Here is a 17,354-nt window from a genome sequence, read left to right as displayed (position 1 = left end):
AGTAAGAAAAGGAGAGCGCTATCTGGACATAGTAATAGGGTTATGTATCGCATGGAGGGGAAGAGAGGAATGGACATGGAAGAAAAAAAAGGGGCAATTATGTACAAATATAGACAGATAGTTGTAGAGATGACAGTTAACCCGTGTCTTCAACCTTGGGAGAACTGTGGTGGTTTGCAATGAAGGGAACTGGGATTCAGAACTCTGGTAGTAGGAATGATGTGGAATTATACCTCTGTTGACATGTAATTTTGTAAATCAATATTGAATCACTAATTAAAAAGAGAGAGAGATGAGAGACATTACAGCCCTGCCCCACCCTCCATGGGGCTCCCTGGGTGCTGTCCATGGTGCTGAGAGAGGAGAGACCCCCCCCACAGCCCTGCCCACCCTCCATGGGGCTCCCTGGGTGCTGTGCATGGTGCTGAGAGAGGAGAGACCCCACAGCCCTGCCCACCCTCCATGGGGCTCCCTGGGTGCTGTCCATGGTGCTGAGAGAGGAGAGACCACACAGCCCTGCCCACCCTCCATGGGGCTCCCTGGGTGCTGTGCATGGTGCTGAGAGAGGAGAGACCCCACAGCCCTGCCCTACCCTCTATGGGGATTCCCCCAGGTTCTGCCCATGGTGCTGTGCCTGGTGTCCCTTGATGTGGGGCTTGAATCCACGGCCTCATGCATGGTGAGGAGAGCATCCTGATGAGTGAAGCAGCCTCCTCACATCCCTCAGACCCTTCCCAAGATGTTCCTAACTCTGGAGCCAGGTGGAGATCACAGCTGGACCACAGCCCTGCAGGGGGAGCCACATGGGTGGGGGCCAGTGTTGGAGAGGAAAGCCTGGCTCACCTCTGGGCCCAGAGCACATCTGAGCCACACCCCAGGCTCTGGTGTCAGCAGCTGGGAGGAAGAGATGTCTTTGGCGGGGAGGGGAGGCAGGAGCCTCAAGGCTGTCTGAGGGGGCATCTGGGAGGCGGCTCAGTTTCATTTCCTGACAAGGGCTGTGGTCATGCTCTCAAGTCCCATTCTGAGCATTTGTTGCCACTGTGCTGTGTGGTGGCTCTTGAGTTCGCAGCTGTTCTTCTAGGCTGAGTGAGTTCTGGGAGGGTACCTGGGGTCGGTGTGCAGATCCTTGCAGGTGTGAGCACATGTGGACACCCAGTGCCTTTGGTCTCTATTTCCTGTGTGTGTGTGTGTGTGTGTGTGTGTGTGTGTGTGTGAGAGAGAGAGAGAGAGAGAGACAGACAGACTTGAGCAGCCTCTGCTCACTCTTTCTGCCAACTCAGAATATAAACTGCTGATACACCAGAGCCTCTGGGTGTGGTTTTGGGGGTGGCTTTGCTTCCCAGGATCCTGAGTGATGGGGGTGGTGGCCACATAGAAACGGGGTGTGTGTACTGCCTCAGCCAGACACCGGCAGGAAGGAGGGAAGGAAGGAAGGAAGGAAGGAAGGAGAGAGATCAATTGTCTGCCACAAAGGCAGGTCAACTACTTTCTCTTCGGAACCAGCTGCTCCAAACTCTTCCCTGGAAGCAGGTGGAAAAGTAGGTGGGGAGGCTGGGAAGATTGCTGGGGTGGAGGGGCAAGGGCAGAGATGCTAGTTCTCCTAATTTTTCTTAACCGGAGGACATTTTCACTTGTGGTTGTGGGAGATGGAACAAGTTAGATAAAGGGTGACCTGGAGTTTTATGAACTGGAATAGACTGAAAATGGAAGGTGGTGATGATTTAAATGGTTTGGAAGAAAGGCCAAAAGAAGAAATATTATCCAAAAGCTATATAGGGGTTGGGTGGTGGCACACCCAGTTAAGTGCACATAGTACTAAGTGCAAATACATACATATATATATGGATCTGGGTTTGAGCCCCCAGCTCCCCACCTGCAGGGGGGTCGCTTCACAAGCGGTGAAGCAGGTCTGCAGGTGTCTCTCTTTCTCCCTCCCTTTCTGTCTCCCCTTCCCTCCCAATTTCTCTCTTTCCTATCTAATAAAATGGCAAAAATGGCCTCCAGGAACAGTAGATTCATAGTGCTGGCACCACACCCCGTTGATAACCCTGGAGGAAAAAAAAAAGTATGAAGGTTTTTTTGAAAGTGGTTTAGGGTTGTTTTTTTGAAAGTGGTGTAGGGTTGGACAGCAGCATGGCTCTGCAAAAGATTCTCCTGGCTGGGGCTTCAAGGGCCCAGGTCTCATCTTTCTCCTTTAAAGATCCATTTATTTATGAAAGGGAGAAAGAGAACTAGAGCTTCACTGTGGCACGTACTCTGCCAGGGATTGAAGTCAGGACCTCATGCTTGAGAGTCCTGGGCCCTAGCCACTGCACCATGTCCCGGGCTGCAATTCCCATCTCTTTATTCTTCTACAAAGAGTTCAGTTTGACAGTGGGGAGAACCATGGGCTTCTGGGTCAAAGTTTTGCTGATTCTCAAGTAGCTGTTTTTGCTGTCTGATTGAGAAGAACTCACATCGAGTCAGGTGGATTGTGGTGAACGTTCAGGAAGAAGCGGCCTGTCCACATTCTCCTGTTGGCTTGCAATTTTTCATTCATTAATCTATTCATTCTTTCTTTCTTCCTTTCTTTTTTTAAACATTTATTTATTCCCTTTTGTTGCCCTTGTTTTATTATTGTAGTTATTATTGTTGTCGTCGTCGTTGGATAGGACAGAGAGAAATGGAGAGAGGAGGGGAAGACAGAGGGGGGAGAGAAAGATAGACACTTGCAGACCTGCTTCACTGCCTGTGAAGCGACTCCCCTGCAGGTGGGGAGCCGGGGTCTCGAACTGGGATCCTTATGCCGGTCCTTGTGCTTTGAGCCTCCTGCTCTGAGCCCGCTGCGCTAACTCCCCCGCTTTCTTTTCTTCTCTTCTCTTTTCTCTTCTCCTTTCTCTTTTCTTTTCTTTTCACCAGAGCACTGCTCAGCTCTGGTTTATGGTGTGTGGGGGACTGAACCTGGGACTATGGAGCCTCGGGCCAGAGAGTCTCTTTGCATCACTGTTATGCTATCTACCCCCGCCCTCTCCTTGGCTTGCAGTTTTCTAGATAGAAGCCGACACAGATAACAGATTTGGGCGGAATGTTGAGGCCCTGAAGTTTGCATAGTTATAGATCTCTTTATAGACCTTTCCCTGGGAAGGGTGCAGTGGCTAGTGTTGAACTTCAAAGCATGAGGTCCTAAGTCTCATCCTGGTATCACATGTACCAGAGTGATGTCTGTCCTCTCTTCCTTCTCTCTCTCTCTCCTGGGTTATTTGGTGGAGCTGTGAGTGTGGGTTTGGCCTGGGAAGACACAAGGACAGGACTGCTATCTGCTTCTCCTCTCCCCTTTCATCTTCTCTCCTTTCCCCTCCCACCCTCCCTTCCCCTTCTTTGCTCCTCTCCTCTCCCCCTCCCCTTTATACCCTCCTCCTTCCTCTCCTCTCCTCTCCTCTCCTCTCCTCTCCTCTCCTCTCCTCTCCTCTCCTCTCCTCTCCTCTCCTCTCCGTGTTCTTTGCAGTCTTCAAATTTCCGGAAAGACACCTTTGGCTGTCAAACTTCCAGGACCCCATCCCTGGTATACACCCCCCACACACAGTGGGGGCAGGAGGCCTGCCGGGAACTCTGAGCCACTCCAGGAAATGGCTGTGGTCACTCAGCCCAGCTCAGAGGGGCGGCTCTGAGCCCCAGTGGTGGCTGGTGGGGCGCTGGGCTTCCGGGAGGGCAGGCGGCTGCTGAGAAGTGGAGTTTCCCTTGAAAGCTGGGAGTTGTGACTCAGCCTCATCTCCCCAACGTCCTTGTCCTGCCATCAGTGATGAGGGGGCACCATTTCCTTGAATCTGCTCACAGGCTGCTCAGAGATAACAGGCCCGTGGACGGCAAGCAGTTGGGGGTGGGTGGCACAGCAGCTGGAGTAACAGACTGGCAAGCGTGAGGTCCTGAGTTCCATCTGAGGCATCGTATAAGCCACAGTGATGCTCTGGTTCTCTCTGTTGTCTCTCACTGGTAGATAAATACGTATTTATAAACGGAGGAGATCAAGGAGCTGGGTGTGACACACCCTGGTAGGACCAGGGTTCGAGTCCCCAGTCCCCACCTGCAGGGAGGAAGCTTCATGGAAGGTGCTGTCTTAGAGAGACCGTTCTCCAAGTCAGCAGTTGGTACAAGACCTACAAGGTTGTGGAAGGCCAGCCTGGTGGGGCTGACACGCAGAGAGCACTGGTTTCGCTCGAGAGAATTGAAACAAGGCGGTGGGAATGGTTTGGGTCATTGCTGTTTAAGGAGGACTTGCTAAGTTCTCAGCTCTAACCTGGAAATCAGACCTGCATTTGCGTCAGCCAACAGCTCACAACCAGAGTGGGGGGACCCTCACCAAAAGCCCCGGGATCACAAACAACAACCGGCGAGCTGCCTACCCGCCCAGTCCATCCTCCTACAGCCTAATGATATCTATGCTGAGGAACAAACAAGATCCACACAGTTTAATCTGAGAATTCAGTGGTTCTTTAGCTCCCAAGGTCCCAGGCTTTATTTATTTATTTATTTATTTATTTATTTATTTATTTATTTATTTTTGTCTCCAGGGTTATCGCTGGGGCTCGGTGCCAGCACTATGAATCCACTGCTCTTGGTGGCCATTTTCCCATTTTACTGGATAGGACAGAGAGAAGTTGAGAGAGAAGGGGGAGAAAGAGAGGAAGAGAGAAAGACATCTGCAGACCAGCTTCACCGCTTGTGAAGTGACCCCCCTGCAGGTGGGGAGCCGGGGCTCATACTGGGGTCCTTGTGTAGCCCAGACTCAGTCTCGGCAGGCAGTGTTTTGTAGTACACCTTTCAGTATCTGCAAATAGAATCAACATGTAATATAGCCTGTCTACACTGATTGATGGTGATGGTGCAGGATAAAAGGAAAAACAAACTGAGTTAGAATAACACACTAGTGGGAGAGACAGAGAAGTTGACCGATATTTGCAGAAAGGGAGCCACCTCCAGCTGGATGTCTTACAGAGGCAGAGTTGCCACCCTGTGGCATGAGCCATCCAAATGCCACAAGCATTTGGCCCTAGGTGATGCCATTTTCTGAAGCCAGACGCTCAAGTGCTCTGTGAACCCAAGTCCTGGGTTCCTCCAGCTTCCAGAATACTTTCACTCCGGGAAAACCCAGGCTATTAAGACAACTCCTGGATGGCTTCACTCATATGTGGACTCCAGAGATCTGATACAGGTGAACTTGCCAAACAAAACCAAAATGAAACAAATTGTTTCTAAGACTTGTGAGAACTCTGGTGGCTATGGCTGAGAGGTGAGAGGGTGGGGGCTATAGAGCTTTGGTGGTGCTTGTAATGTGGAACTAGACTCTGTCGCCTTAGACTCTCACAAATAAAAACTAAAATAAAATTCTGCCAAATTCAAGTGGTAGAGCACACATATTACAAGATGCAGGGACCTGGGTTCAAGCCCCCTCTCCTCACCTGCAGGGGTGAAACTTCATAAGTGGTGAAACAGGGGTTGCAGATGTCTCTCTGTCTCTCTCCCTCTCTAGCTCTCTTCCCCTCTCAATTTCTCACTGTTAGCAAATAGATATATAAAAATATTTACAAGTAATTTAAGAAAACATTTAAAAATAAATAAAACATTGAAGAATAAAATAAAGTCAAACAAAACCCTGTCAAGGAGATTTTGTGTTGATCTAAGAGTTAAAATCTCTGATAAGATTCCTCCCACCCTCTCCCCCACTGAGTTGGCTGATAGGACATGGAGCAGCGGTGTGGGAATGCAAGAAAATTCTTTTTTTAAAAAAATTTATTTATTTTCTCTTTTGTTGCCCTTGTTTTTTCATTGTTGTAGTAGTTATTATTGTTGTTGATGATGTCGTCATTGTTAGATAGAACAGAGAGAAATGGAGAGAGGAGGGGAAGACAGAGAGGGGGAGAGAAAGATAGACACCTGCAGACCTGCTTCACCACCTGTGAAGCGACTCCCCTGCAGGTGGGGAGCCGGGGGCTCGAACCGGGATCCTTATGCCGGTCCTTGCGCTTTGCGCCACGTGTGCTTAACCCGCTGCGCTACCGCCCGACTCCCTACAAGACAATTCTTTGACACTGTGCTATGACAGCCAAATTCTCTCCCCAGACCCCCCAAAACTTCACCTTTTTTTAATTTAATTTAATTTAATTTTATTTTATTTTATTTTATTTATTTATTCCCTTTTGTTGCCCTTGTTGTGAAACTTCACCTTCTAATATCAGAGTGTTCTCATTCATCTGCACGGTGAAAATTCTGAAGAGGCCCAGTGACCAAGTAGCCATGAGTCACGTGTGCTAACTGGGGTGACTGAGCCTCCAAGCCAAGTGACCCCAGGAGCACGCTGCACGTGAAAGAGGAAACAGAGTCTGAGCATCCTGATAGGTGAGGATGTGGATGAACCTGGGGTACAGCCCTGGACGCAACCCCCTGCATCTCCTCGAGAGAACTGAAAGTGTTTGAAGTGCTCCTGTGGGGTGCCATATTTTCTTTGTTTTTGTTTTTGCCTCCAGGGTTATCGCTGGGGCTCGGTGCCTGCCCTACGACGAATCCATTGCTCCTGGAGGCCATCGTTTCCATTTTATTGGACAGGACAGAGAGCAATTGAGAGAGGAAGAGGAGATAGAGGGAAAGAGAGACACCTGCAGACCTGCTTCATGCTTTCAAAGTGTTCCCCCCAACCCCATAGGTGGGAAGCTGGGGGCTCGAACTGGGATCCTTGTGCAGGTTCTTGTGCTTTGTACTATGTGTGCTTAACTGTGTGTTCCACTTAACTGTGGGTAGGTTACACTCAACCCAGCCCCCTTTTTTCCCAATCAATTAATTAATTTGACAGAGAGAGAAATAAAGCTATGGGAAAGTAGAGAGGGAAGGAGAAAAACAACTGAGGGTGAGGGGGCTGGGTTGAGTGTACATGTTACAGTGCACAAGGACCCAGGTTCAAGCCCCTCCGTCCCCACTGGTAGGAAGGAAGCTTCACTAGTGGTGAAGCAGGTCTGCAGGTGTCTCTCTCTCTCTTTCTCTCCACTTCCCCCTTCCCATCTCAATTTCTTTCTGTTGTAGCAAATAAATAAATAAATAAAGTTTGAAAAGAAAGAAAGATACGTGTAGCCCTGCTTCACCACTTGTGAAGCACCTGCCCCCCACAGGTGGGGTGTGGGGCTTGAACCCGGGTCATTCATTGCACATAGTAATGTTGTGTGCTCAACCAGGTGTGCCACCACCCAGCTCACCCAACAGCATCATTTTGAAAAGTCATCTTTTCAAAGTGCCAGGCTAGCGTCACAGGCAGGAGAGATGATCCAGGAACCAAGCTTGTGGCGGTAGCAATACAAATCTTTATTCATGTGGGAGCCCCAGAGTCAGGCGTGAGTGCAGCAGGTTAAGCCACATGGAGCCTAAAACCGGAGTTCGCCTCCCCCTGCACTCCTGCCCTCCTCTAGGCCAGGACGCAGAAGAGAGAGAAACCAGAAACAGAAGTGGCTTTTATAGGATAGAACCGGAAGTGGCAAGTTGGAAACAGAAATGGCTAGGAAAGGGGGTGGAGAAAGGCAAAAGGCATGCTGGGAAGGTGGAAGGTTCCTTAGCAACTGTTGTGAAGGTTTTAGCTGGTGGGATTAATGTTACCGTGCAGGCAGGGCAAGTCTCGAGGTAGAAAGAAGATAGATCAATGGGTGGGGATCTTTCAGGCAAAACAATGATTATGTAAATAGGCCATAGTATCAGCAATGCAGGATGGAGCAGAGGGGCTGGCTTGCCCCACAGAGATCTGGAGCAGGACCATCAGAGTTAAGAGTGGAAAGTGCATTTCGGTCTTGCAGCACAAGCTTTGCTGCTCTAGATTCCAGCCGTGTGCTTGAGTGGCCAGAGCTTCAGAGACGCCTGACTCCACATGTTTGATCTGAGTGTCAGCGGAAAATGCACAGTAGGGTGGACACTGAATGGTCCCACCTTCTTCTGGTTCCCCATATTTCATTTAGCAATCCCACTCTTAAGCATTTACCCAGTGGACACTCAAACATGAATTCGATGGAATGTATACACCCTTGTGTTCATAGCTGTGTTATTCGCAATAGCCAACGAGTGGAAGCAGCCTAGATGCCCATCCACAGGTGACTGGATAAAGAAGTTATGGGATATACATACTCCATGGAATACTACTCTGCCATTAAAAAGATGGTAGTGTGTCCTTTGGGACAGACTGGGTAGAACTAGAGGTGATGATGCTTAGTGAAGTAAGTAAAGAGATAAAAACAACTCATGTGTAAAATCTGGAGTTCTGATTCACATGAACTTGAAAAACAAGCAAACACACCCAGAAGCAAGCAAATTGTTTTTTTTTTTAATTTTTATATTTATTTATTATTTCATAGAGACAGTGAAATTGAGAAGGGAGAGGGAGATAGAGAGGGAGAGAGACAGAGAGACACCTGCAGCCCTGCTTCGCCACTCATGAAGCTTTCCTCCTGCAGGTGGGGACCAGGGGCTTGAACCTGGGTACTTGCACACTGTAATGTGTGCACTTAACCGGATGTGCCACCACCTGACCCCCAAGCAAACTGTTTTTAAGCCTTGTGAGAACTCTGGTGGTGATCTTTGGGAGGTGGGAGGGTGAGGACACAGAACTGGGTAATAGTGTGGGACTAGATGCTATCTCACAAGTCATAACCCATTATCAGTAAGACAAAAAAAGTAAAAATAAATTAATAAATAAATAAAATTTCTCATTAAGGACAGGAGGTCATTCTCAACTGCTTTCTTCTCTCTCTTTTTAAAAAAATTTTGTTTATTTATTTATTCCCTTTGTTGCCTTGTTTCATTGTTGTAGTTATTATTGTTGTTGTCGTTGTTGGATAGGACAGAGAGAAATGGAGAGAGGAGGGAAAGACAGAGAGGAGGAGAGAAAGACAGACACTTGCAGACCTGCTTCACTGCTTGTGAAGCGACTGCCCCTGAAGGTAGGGAGTCGAACCGGGATCCTTACGCTGGTCCTTGTGCTTTGCACCATGTGCGTTTAACCTGCTACCGCCCGACTCCCTCGACTGCTTTCTTCTTATTTATTGACTGGTAGCAATAGCAGGTCACCAGCTTGCAGGACTACAGAGCAGAGGTCCACACGGCACCCACGCGGAGCAGCCTCCTGCTCCCCAGAACCATATATATTTGGGGGGTGGGTCACAAAACTGTGGTGGGCAGTGCAGTGTGGAACTCTATCTGCCCTGTCAGCTTACAGTCTTGTAGCCCACTATTGATAAAAAATAATAATAATAAGTAAAGGAGTGGGGGCAGATAGCATAACGGTTAGGCAAAGAGACTCTCAAGCCTGAGACTCTGAAGTCCCAGGTTCATTCCCCCCCACCCCCTCACCCCCACCCCCACCCCCACCCCAGCCCCTACCACTATAAAGCAGAGCTGAGTAGTGCTCTGGTAAAACTAATAATACTAACAAGTGAAAAATACTCTCTTGGTCTTACGTGTTTGTTTCCTTCCCTTGGGCAGCCGGGTGGCTCATAGAGCATTGAATTCGGGAACACCAGGACTTCTGCACAGCAGCTCCCAGGCTGCCATCTCTCTGACTTGCACCGTCCTTCTGACCCTGGGAGGTGGCACAGTGGAGACAGGGTTGGGCCCTGAAGTAGGAGGCCCCCAGTTTGATCCCCAGCATTGTGTGTGGTGGAGCAGTACTGTGGCGCTCTCTCTGGTAAACGAGTGGCTTAAGTCTTACTCCGCCTTTCTGTGCTGTTGTTGTTGTTTGTTTTTAAATTTTTTCTTATATTTATTTATTTTCCTTTTTGTTGCCCTTCTTGTTTTTTTATTGTTGTTGCAGTTATTATTGTTGTTATTGATGTCGTCGTTGTTGGGTAGGACAGAGAGAAATAGAGAGAGGCGGGGAAGACAGAGAGGGGGAGAGAAAGACAGACACCTGCAGACCTGCTTCACCGCCTGGGAAGCGACTCCCCTGCAGGTGGGGAGCCGGGGGCTCGAACCGGGATCCTTATGCCGGTCCTTGTGCTTTGCACCACTCTCTCTGTGCTTTTGCTGTGAGTTTTGTCCTTCCCCATCAGACTGATCTCATTCGGGCCCTGTGTTCTAAGTGTCTGTGGAGGGGCAGGGACTTCGCAGCTGTCCGGTGCATATGCTTCCAAAGGCGATTTATATTCACCATTGTTATTGTTGTAAAATTGTTGCAAGACTTTATTTTACTTGACAGAGAAACATTGAGAGAAGGGAGAGGAGAGGCAGAAAGACACCTGCGGATCTGCTTCACCCATTGTGAAGCTTGCTTCCTGCTGGCGAGGACTGGCGGCTCGAACCTGGGTCCTTGTGCTTGGTAATACCTGCACTTAACCAAGTGTGACACCATCCAGCCCCTTTATTTATTTATTCATTTATTATTATTTTGCCACCAGGTTATTGTTCCTGGGGGCCATTTTCTCCAATTCTTTTTCTTTTTATTTTATTTGACAGTTCAGAAGGAAATCGAGAGGCAAAGAGGAGATAGGGAGGGAGCGAGAAAGAGAGACACCTGCAGACCTGCAGTCACTCACTGCTTGTGGGGAGCTGGGGTTTGAACCCAAGTCTATTTGTGGGGGGAGGGGCAAAGGAGAAGCAGAGCATCGCTCTGGCACCGGGGTTCAAACCTGGCACTTCATGCCTGTGAGTCTAAAGCTTTACCCACTGTGCCATCTCCCCGCCGCGAGGGAGAGATGGTGGGTGGGTGGACACATGGGTGGTCAGTTGACTGCAGAAAAGAAGCTCTATTTCCTCACTGAGCATGAATGGCCACTAGGGGGCGAGAGCTCTTACTCACCGCGCGTAGGGTCATCCCACAGCAGAGCCAAGAGCCTGACCCACCAAACAGCTCAGCCCTGCCTGTGAGTGCGGACTGAATGCTATGCGTCTGAAATCCTAATCGCCTGGGCTTCACTCTCTGTCACTGCATTATATAGTAAAAACTAATAATAATAAAAGAGTAAACTAAAGCGACGTGGGGGTCAGGCATTGCCACACATAAGGCCCCTGGTTCAAGTCCCCGGTCCCCACCTGCAGCGGGGGTGGGAGGAAGCTTCATGAACAGTAGAGCAGGTCTCTCTCTCTCTTTCTCTCTCTCTCTCTCTCTTCCTCTCCCTATCTCCCCTTTGCAGCTCAATTTCTTTTCTTTTTTCTTTAATATTTATTTATTTCCTTTCTGTTGCCCTTGTTTTATTATTGTTGTAGTTATTATTATTGTTGTTGTTATTGATGTCGTCATTGTTGGATAGGACAGAGAGAAATGGAGAGAGGAGGGGAAGACAGAGAGGGGGAGAGAAAGACAGACACCTGCAGACCTGCTTCACTGCCTGTAAAGCGACTCCCCTGCAGGTGGGGAGCTGGGGCTTGAACCGGGATCCTTATACTGGTCCTTGTGCTTTGCGCCACCTGAGCTTAATCCGCTGTGCTATCACCCGACTCCCTCAGCTTAATTTCTCTTTATCCTTTTTTAAAACCAGTACACTGCTCAGCTCTGGCTTATGGTGCTATGGGGGATTGAACCAGAGCCTTTGATCCTCAGGCATGAGAATCTCTTTGCATAACCGTTATGCTATCTCCTCCACCAGTTTCTCTTTATCCTAACAAATAAAAAGGAATAAAAATTGAAGTAAGCTGATATGTCTTAATGTTATGTCACCACAGAGAAACTGACATATATAGACTCTCAAAAATCAGGGGCCTTAACCTCCACATGCATGACTGTGAAAGGAAAAAATAAAAGAGGGGCCAGGCGGTGGCACACCTGGTTAAGCACACACAACTACAGTGCTTAAGGACCCTGGTTCAAGCCCCTAGTCCCCACCTGCGGGGGGTGGGGGGAAGCTTCACAAGTGGTGAAGCAGGGCTGCAGGTGTCTCTCTGTCTCTATCTCCTCCCTCCTCTCAATTCATCTCTGTCTCTATCCAATAACAAATAAATAAATAATTGTTTAAAAATCCCATCTCTATTTTCATTAACCTGTCATTGAAAGTCAACCTCGCCTCCCCTCGCGAATATGGGGCTGAACCCGAGGACAGTGAGCAGGCCTATGACTTGTATAGAGACAGAAGTTGAGAGGGAAGGAGGAGACGGGTAGATAGAGAGGGAGAGAGAGAGAGAGACCTGTAGCCTTGCTTCGCCACTCGTGAAACTTCTCTGCAGGTGGGGAGCAGGGCTTGAACCAGGGTCCTTGGGCACTGTACTGTGTGCGTTTAACCAGGCGCGCTACTGCTCAGGGCCTTGTACTTTGCATTCACAGTGGATGTTAGATCCCTCATATCCATGAACACACACAATATAGATGTTAAACTCAAACCCACTTCCTCTGTAATCCAATGCATTTTATTTTCTGTCCTCAAATACAGACTTTATCATTCTTCCAGAGATTGAGAGAAAAAAAGGGGGGGTTGGATAAACTCCTCTGCTTTGAAAATTAGTCCCTCTGGACCCTGCTAACCTCTGACTGAGTGATCAGTGAGGGTCGTGAGTGACCGTGCTGCAGGCTTCTGCTGAAGCCCAGCCAGGAGCATTTTTGCCTCTGAAACATATTCTAGGGAGACTCATTACCGAGGGATTCATGAAGATTTGATGATGACAATAATGACATTAGAGGACGCTGACTGCATTTCCTGGAGCGTCTGTGTTGGTTTTCCTCCATATACAACTTTCGTGTCTTGCTGCGTCTTTACCTCATGTTCCATGAAGTCAATATTATCTTCTTGCCTGGAGGAGAAACAGACAGAAGGTGGGGTGTGTCTCACGTCGCTGGTGAAGGGAGAGAGAGTGAGAGAAGGAGAGAGAGAGAGAGAAGAAGGTAGTCAGATTGTATGTAGAAGCTTCCAGTCAGCATTAAACAGAAGCAAGAGGCAGGTCTCTCTCTCTATCTCTATTTCTATTTCTATCTCTCTTTATCTCCCCTCCCCTCTCAACTTCAGTCTCTATACAAAGTGAATATCAGAGACTATAAATTATTGATGAAGTGAGATAGGAGAGCTTCCTCCTAACTTATGACTAATTGTTATGGTCAATTGTATTGACCGGCATAAGGATCCTGGTTCAAGCCCTGGCTCCCCACCTGCAGGGGTGTCACTTCACAAGCGGTGAAACAGGTCTGCAGGTGTCTATCTTTCTCTCCCCCTCTCTGTTTTCCCCCTCCCCTCTCCATTTCTCTCTGTCCTTTTTCTCTCTGACTTTTGAAGTTAATTGTTAAAAAAAAAATCATTGAAAGCATCCTGCCTCGAATGTTTTCTTAATTAGACCTCTCAGCACCAGAGATGCAAAACTCATTAGAGAAATTCCAGTTTGGGAGGCTGAGGCTTTTAGACACATGGCAAGAGTATATTCCAGAGAGTCTTCCCATCTTGCAGAGAAAGGCTCCGGGAGAAGGCTGGCAGGACTGCGGGGCAGGAAGGTGATTCTGTCGTGTTGTCTCTGCAGGGACCAGAGGGCTGGGCTCTTCCTGCAGACCAGCCTTCGGAGGGGAAGATTAGCTGCCCAGAGGACTTCCCTGGCCTCTCCTCACGGCTCTCTGTAACTTCCCTCAGCTCGGGGATGACTTCTGCTTTGCAGACACCATCAGCTCGGTACCAGGCATGACTTGTCGCACTCTCTAGCCAAGTCTCAGGAAAGAAGATAGGCTTTTGCTTTGACAAGGAAGCAGAGAGGCAGCTAGATTCTGGTCTGCGACTCGGACGACAGAGAAGGACAAAGGGAAAGAAAAAAAGCCACAGGACATAAGATTGCAGACATCACGTCACGAGGGGAGCGCTCCCCCCCCACGGGAGCAGGTGCTCACTCACTGAAACTTGAACTTGAGTCCAAGAGAAGAGTGGAAATGGCCCAAGAAGTCCACCTGAACTCCCTCCAGGAGCTAGAACGCGAGGCCGTGTTGCAGGTGCTGTACCGGGACCAGGCCGTTCAGAATGTGGAGGAGGAGAGGGTCCGGTGAGCTGCCCCCACATGGGTGGAGTTCCTGGGGGGTTTGGGGCTTTTTTTGTTGTTTGTTTCTATCCTGCTTGCTGCCTGCTCTCAGCTTCTTGCTTGAGATTGGTGTAAGCTCCAAAAATCAGCAGTAGCAGAGGGGCTTCTCTGGTTCTTCCTTTGAAACCTTGCATGCTCTCTCCACTGGCTGACTGCAGGGAACATTCTAAGGAAAGAGCTCCACTCGGGGCGGGGGACGGTTCTGAGTTGGTTGGTTATTTATTTATTTCAGTGGTAACTGAAGGAGTAGAGAAAGCCACTTAGCAAATGGCAATTCCTACCGGCTCAGTACTTGTCCTTTCTTTCTTTTCTTTTTGCTTTTCCATCTTATTGGATAGGTCAGAGAGAAATTGAGAGGAGAGGGGGGATAGAGAGGGAGAGAGACAGAGTGACACCTGCAGCCCCACTTCACTGCTCATGAAGCTTTCCCGTTGCAGGTGGGGTGGGGGGGTGAGTATCCTTTTTTCTTTTTTTCTTTTTGGCATCGTGGGGAAAGGGGGAGCAGAAACTCTGGACCTGTCTTGTTCCCTGAGATTTGTCCACACCTGGCTGTGTGACATGAGGTGACAATGGACAGAGCTGGCTGTGTGACAGCAGTGACCCCCAGAGGCTGTCTAGCCCCACCCTCCCTCCCCCCACCACACACACGTTCCTGCTGGAGCTGAGGGGTGAGGAAGAAGCACACGGATCAGGCCACCTGGTCTTGCTTCATCTGGAGTGGTGGAGCCCTTTCAGCGTCTGCCAAGGCCAACACTCAGATGAAATCAAAGTCAGGACAAGCAAACAGTGGAAGGAAGCAGTGAGGTAAAATTTCCGGTCGACTAGAAAAGAACAATGCTCTGTTTCTAGTCCCCTGCTTGCCCACGTTCTCCAAATGCCCTTCTTCACTTCCTTCCACTTGAAACCAGTATATATGATGCAGGACTCAACTATTTTTGATGATTCATGACTCAAGCATGAATTAAAACAAAGCTTCACTGCAGGGAGCCTGTGGGAAGGGCATTTTGTCCCCGGTAAACACAGTCCGGAGGGGTCTGTTTGGAATCCGCATCCGTCTTCTAAAAGGAGACACCTGGAAGGTAGGGGAGACAGCACAATGGTTCTGCAAAGAGACTCTCCTGCCTGAGGTACCACGGGCTTAAGCCAAAGCCGAGCAGAGTTCTGGCAAACAAACAAAACAGACATTATATACAGACAGTTTTTGGAGGCTACTGTATAATGTCCTTTTGTACTGGAGACCAGCAGGGCTAAACTACGCTTACCAGACACAAAGAACAGCCATTGCTGGAGAGATATCATGATGGCTATGCTAAAAATGACCTTAATGCTCGAGGCTCCAAGGTCACAGGTTCAGTCCCCAGCATAGTCATAGGCCAGAGCTGAGCAGGGTCTGGTGAACAAACAAGCAAAGCTGTAACAATTTTATTGGCAAAAGCTGGCATGTGTGCTATGCATTTCTAGATATATATTTTAAAATCCCTTCCTTTTCTTTCTTTTTTTAAAGAATTTTTAAAAGTTTATTTATTTATTTTCACTTTTGTTGCCCTTGTTTTTTTTTTTTTTATTGTTGTTGTAGTTATTGTTGTTGTTGTTGGCTAGGACAGAGAGAAATGGAGAGAGGAGGGGAAGACAGAGAGGGGGAGAGAAAGACAGACACCTGCAGACCTGCTTCACCGCCTGGGAAGCGACTCCCCTGCAGGTGGGAGATGGCCATCTTCACCCTTTTCTTTTATTTGATAAAACAGAGAGAAATTGAGAGGGGGAGAAGAAATTGAGACAGAGAGAGAGGATCCTGCAGCCCCCCCCTCCACTCCTGCAGTTGAGAACTAGCCGCTTGACCCTGGGCCCTTGCTCAAGGTCACGTGTGTGCTTTCAATCAGGTGCACCATCTCCAGACGCCATGTTTCTAGAGTTTTCTGTGCCTCGCATGTCATGTCGGTGTTAATGCCGTCCTCTGTGTCTCGCTTGCTCTCTTACGGTTTCTGCTTACCGTTCATTATAAAGCCTCTCTTCTCTGGGCTTTATAAGGGCTTCCTGGGCTAGCTCTCAAGGCTGAGAAGCCTCTGTCCTGACAGGTGGAGTCAGCGCCCCAGGCCCCACAGCCCAGCTGACACCCAAGTGTGCTGAGCCCAGGCCCTGCTCTCCTGCAGGGGGAGGGTGGGGGCTATGCCACGGGGTCCTGGCCCGGGTGGGAGGTGGGGTGATGCCTGGTGTCTGTCCTTCCCATGAGGCCCGTCTCACCCTGGACTCTGGGCCCCAGGAAGCTGAAGGCGCGTCTGCAGCAGCTGCGTTGGAAGGGGGCGAAGAGTGCAGGCCAGGGGTGCCCGGAGCAGCGCTGTGCCCGCTGCCAGCGGGGCCTCGGCCGCCTGCTCAACCGGGGCGCCGTCTGTCGGGGCTGCAGCCACCGTGTCTGCTCCGACTGCCGCGTGTTCCTGCGTCGGACCGGGGCCTGGAAGTGCACTGTGTGTTTTGAGGACAGGTGAGAGGCTCCTCCCCTGGGGGCTGTCTCCCCAGGCGGGGTTGGGTCCTTTTTTTTTTTTTTTTTAAATATTTCTTTATTTATTCCCTTTTATTGCCCTTGTTGTTTTATTGTTGTAGTTATTATTGATGTCATTGTTGTTGGATAGGACAGAGAGAAATGGAGAGAGGAGGGGAAGACAGAGAAGGGGAGAGAGAGATAGACACCTGCAGACCTGCTTCACCACTTGTGAAGCGACTCCCCTGCAGGTGGGGAGCCTGGGATTCGAACCGGGATCCTTATGCCGGTCCTTGTGCTTTGCGCCACCTACGCTTAACCCACTGCACTACTGCCCGACTCCCCCGTTTTGTTTTTTATTGAATAATTTTCAGGATTGGCAGATAATTTTACTATTATTATTAGTGATATGATAATGATTGACAAGATTGTGGGACAAGAGGGGTACAATTCCACACAGTTCCCACCACCAGAGTTCTGTGTCCCAGCCCCTCCATTGGAAGCTTCCCTATTTTTTATCCCTCTGGGAGCATAGACCAAAATTATTGTGCGGAGCATAAGGCGGGAGTTCTGGCTGCTGTCATTGCTTCTCCGCTGGACATGGGTGCTGGATGGATTCACACCCCCAGCCTGTCTCTGTCTCTCCCTAGTGGGGCAGGGCTCTGGGGAGGGGAGGTTCTATTGGCCACTTGTGAGTCTTTGGAGGGGAGTCTCTTCAGCTCCTCTGCCCATTTTTGATTGGCATTTGTTGTTGTTCTTGTTATTGTAGAGTTGTGTGTGTTCTTTGCAATTCCTGGATACTAAGCACTTGTCTGATGTACTTAATATTTGAATAAAGCAGTGTTTATGTGGGGGCTGAGCGGTAGCGCAGCAGGTTGAGCATCCGTGGCGCAAAGCGCAA

At 49.2% G+C, this 17,354-nt stretch overlaps 1 protein-coding gene across 14 annotated transcripts in view; it reads left to right on the top strand.

Annotated features, from left to right (window-relative positions):
- Nucleotides 1-1,397: 1,397 nt before the first annotated feature.
- SYTL3 (synaptotagmin like 3) overlaps nt 1,398-17,354 on the top strand; it is a 62,498-nt gene continuing 46,541 nt past the window's right edge. For 4 of the 14 annotated variants that reach the window (XM_060205242.1, XM_060205241.1, XM_060205243.1 and 1 more), the window contains exons 1-3: nt 1,399-1,538; nt 13,435-13,941; nt 16,238-16,456. In XM_060205242.1, coding sequence (XP_060061225.1) covers nt 13,832-13,941; nt 16,238-16,456 — 329 coding nt within the window. In that variant the 5' untranslated portion in view covers nt 1,399-1,538; nt 13,435-13,831. Of the gene's footprint in view, nt 1,539-9,486; nt 9,689-13,324; nt 13,942-14,631; nt 14,782-16,237; nt 16,457-17,354 lie in introns of those variants that run through there. The other 10 variants (XM_060205246.1, XM_060205245.1, XM_060205238.1 and 7 more) reach the window with 9 other exon arrangements.

Source organism: Erinaceus europaeus, chromosome 13, assembly GCF_950295315.1.
Source record: "Erinaceus europaeus chromosome 13, mEriEur2.1, whole genome shotgun sequence".
NCBI classification, from domain to species: Eukaryota; Metazoa; Chordata; class Mammalia; order Eulipotyphla; family Erinaceidae; genus Erinaceus; species Erinaceus europaeus.
Note: the sequence above shows the minus strand (reverse complement) of the source record. Positions and strands in the feature narration are given on the sequence as shown.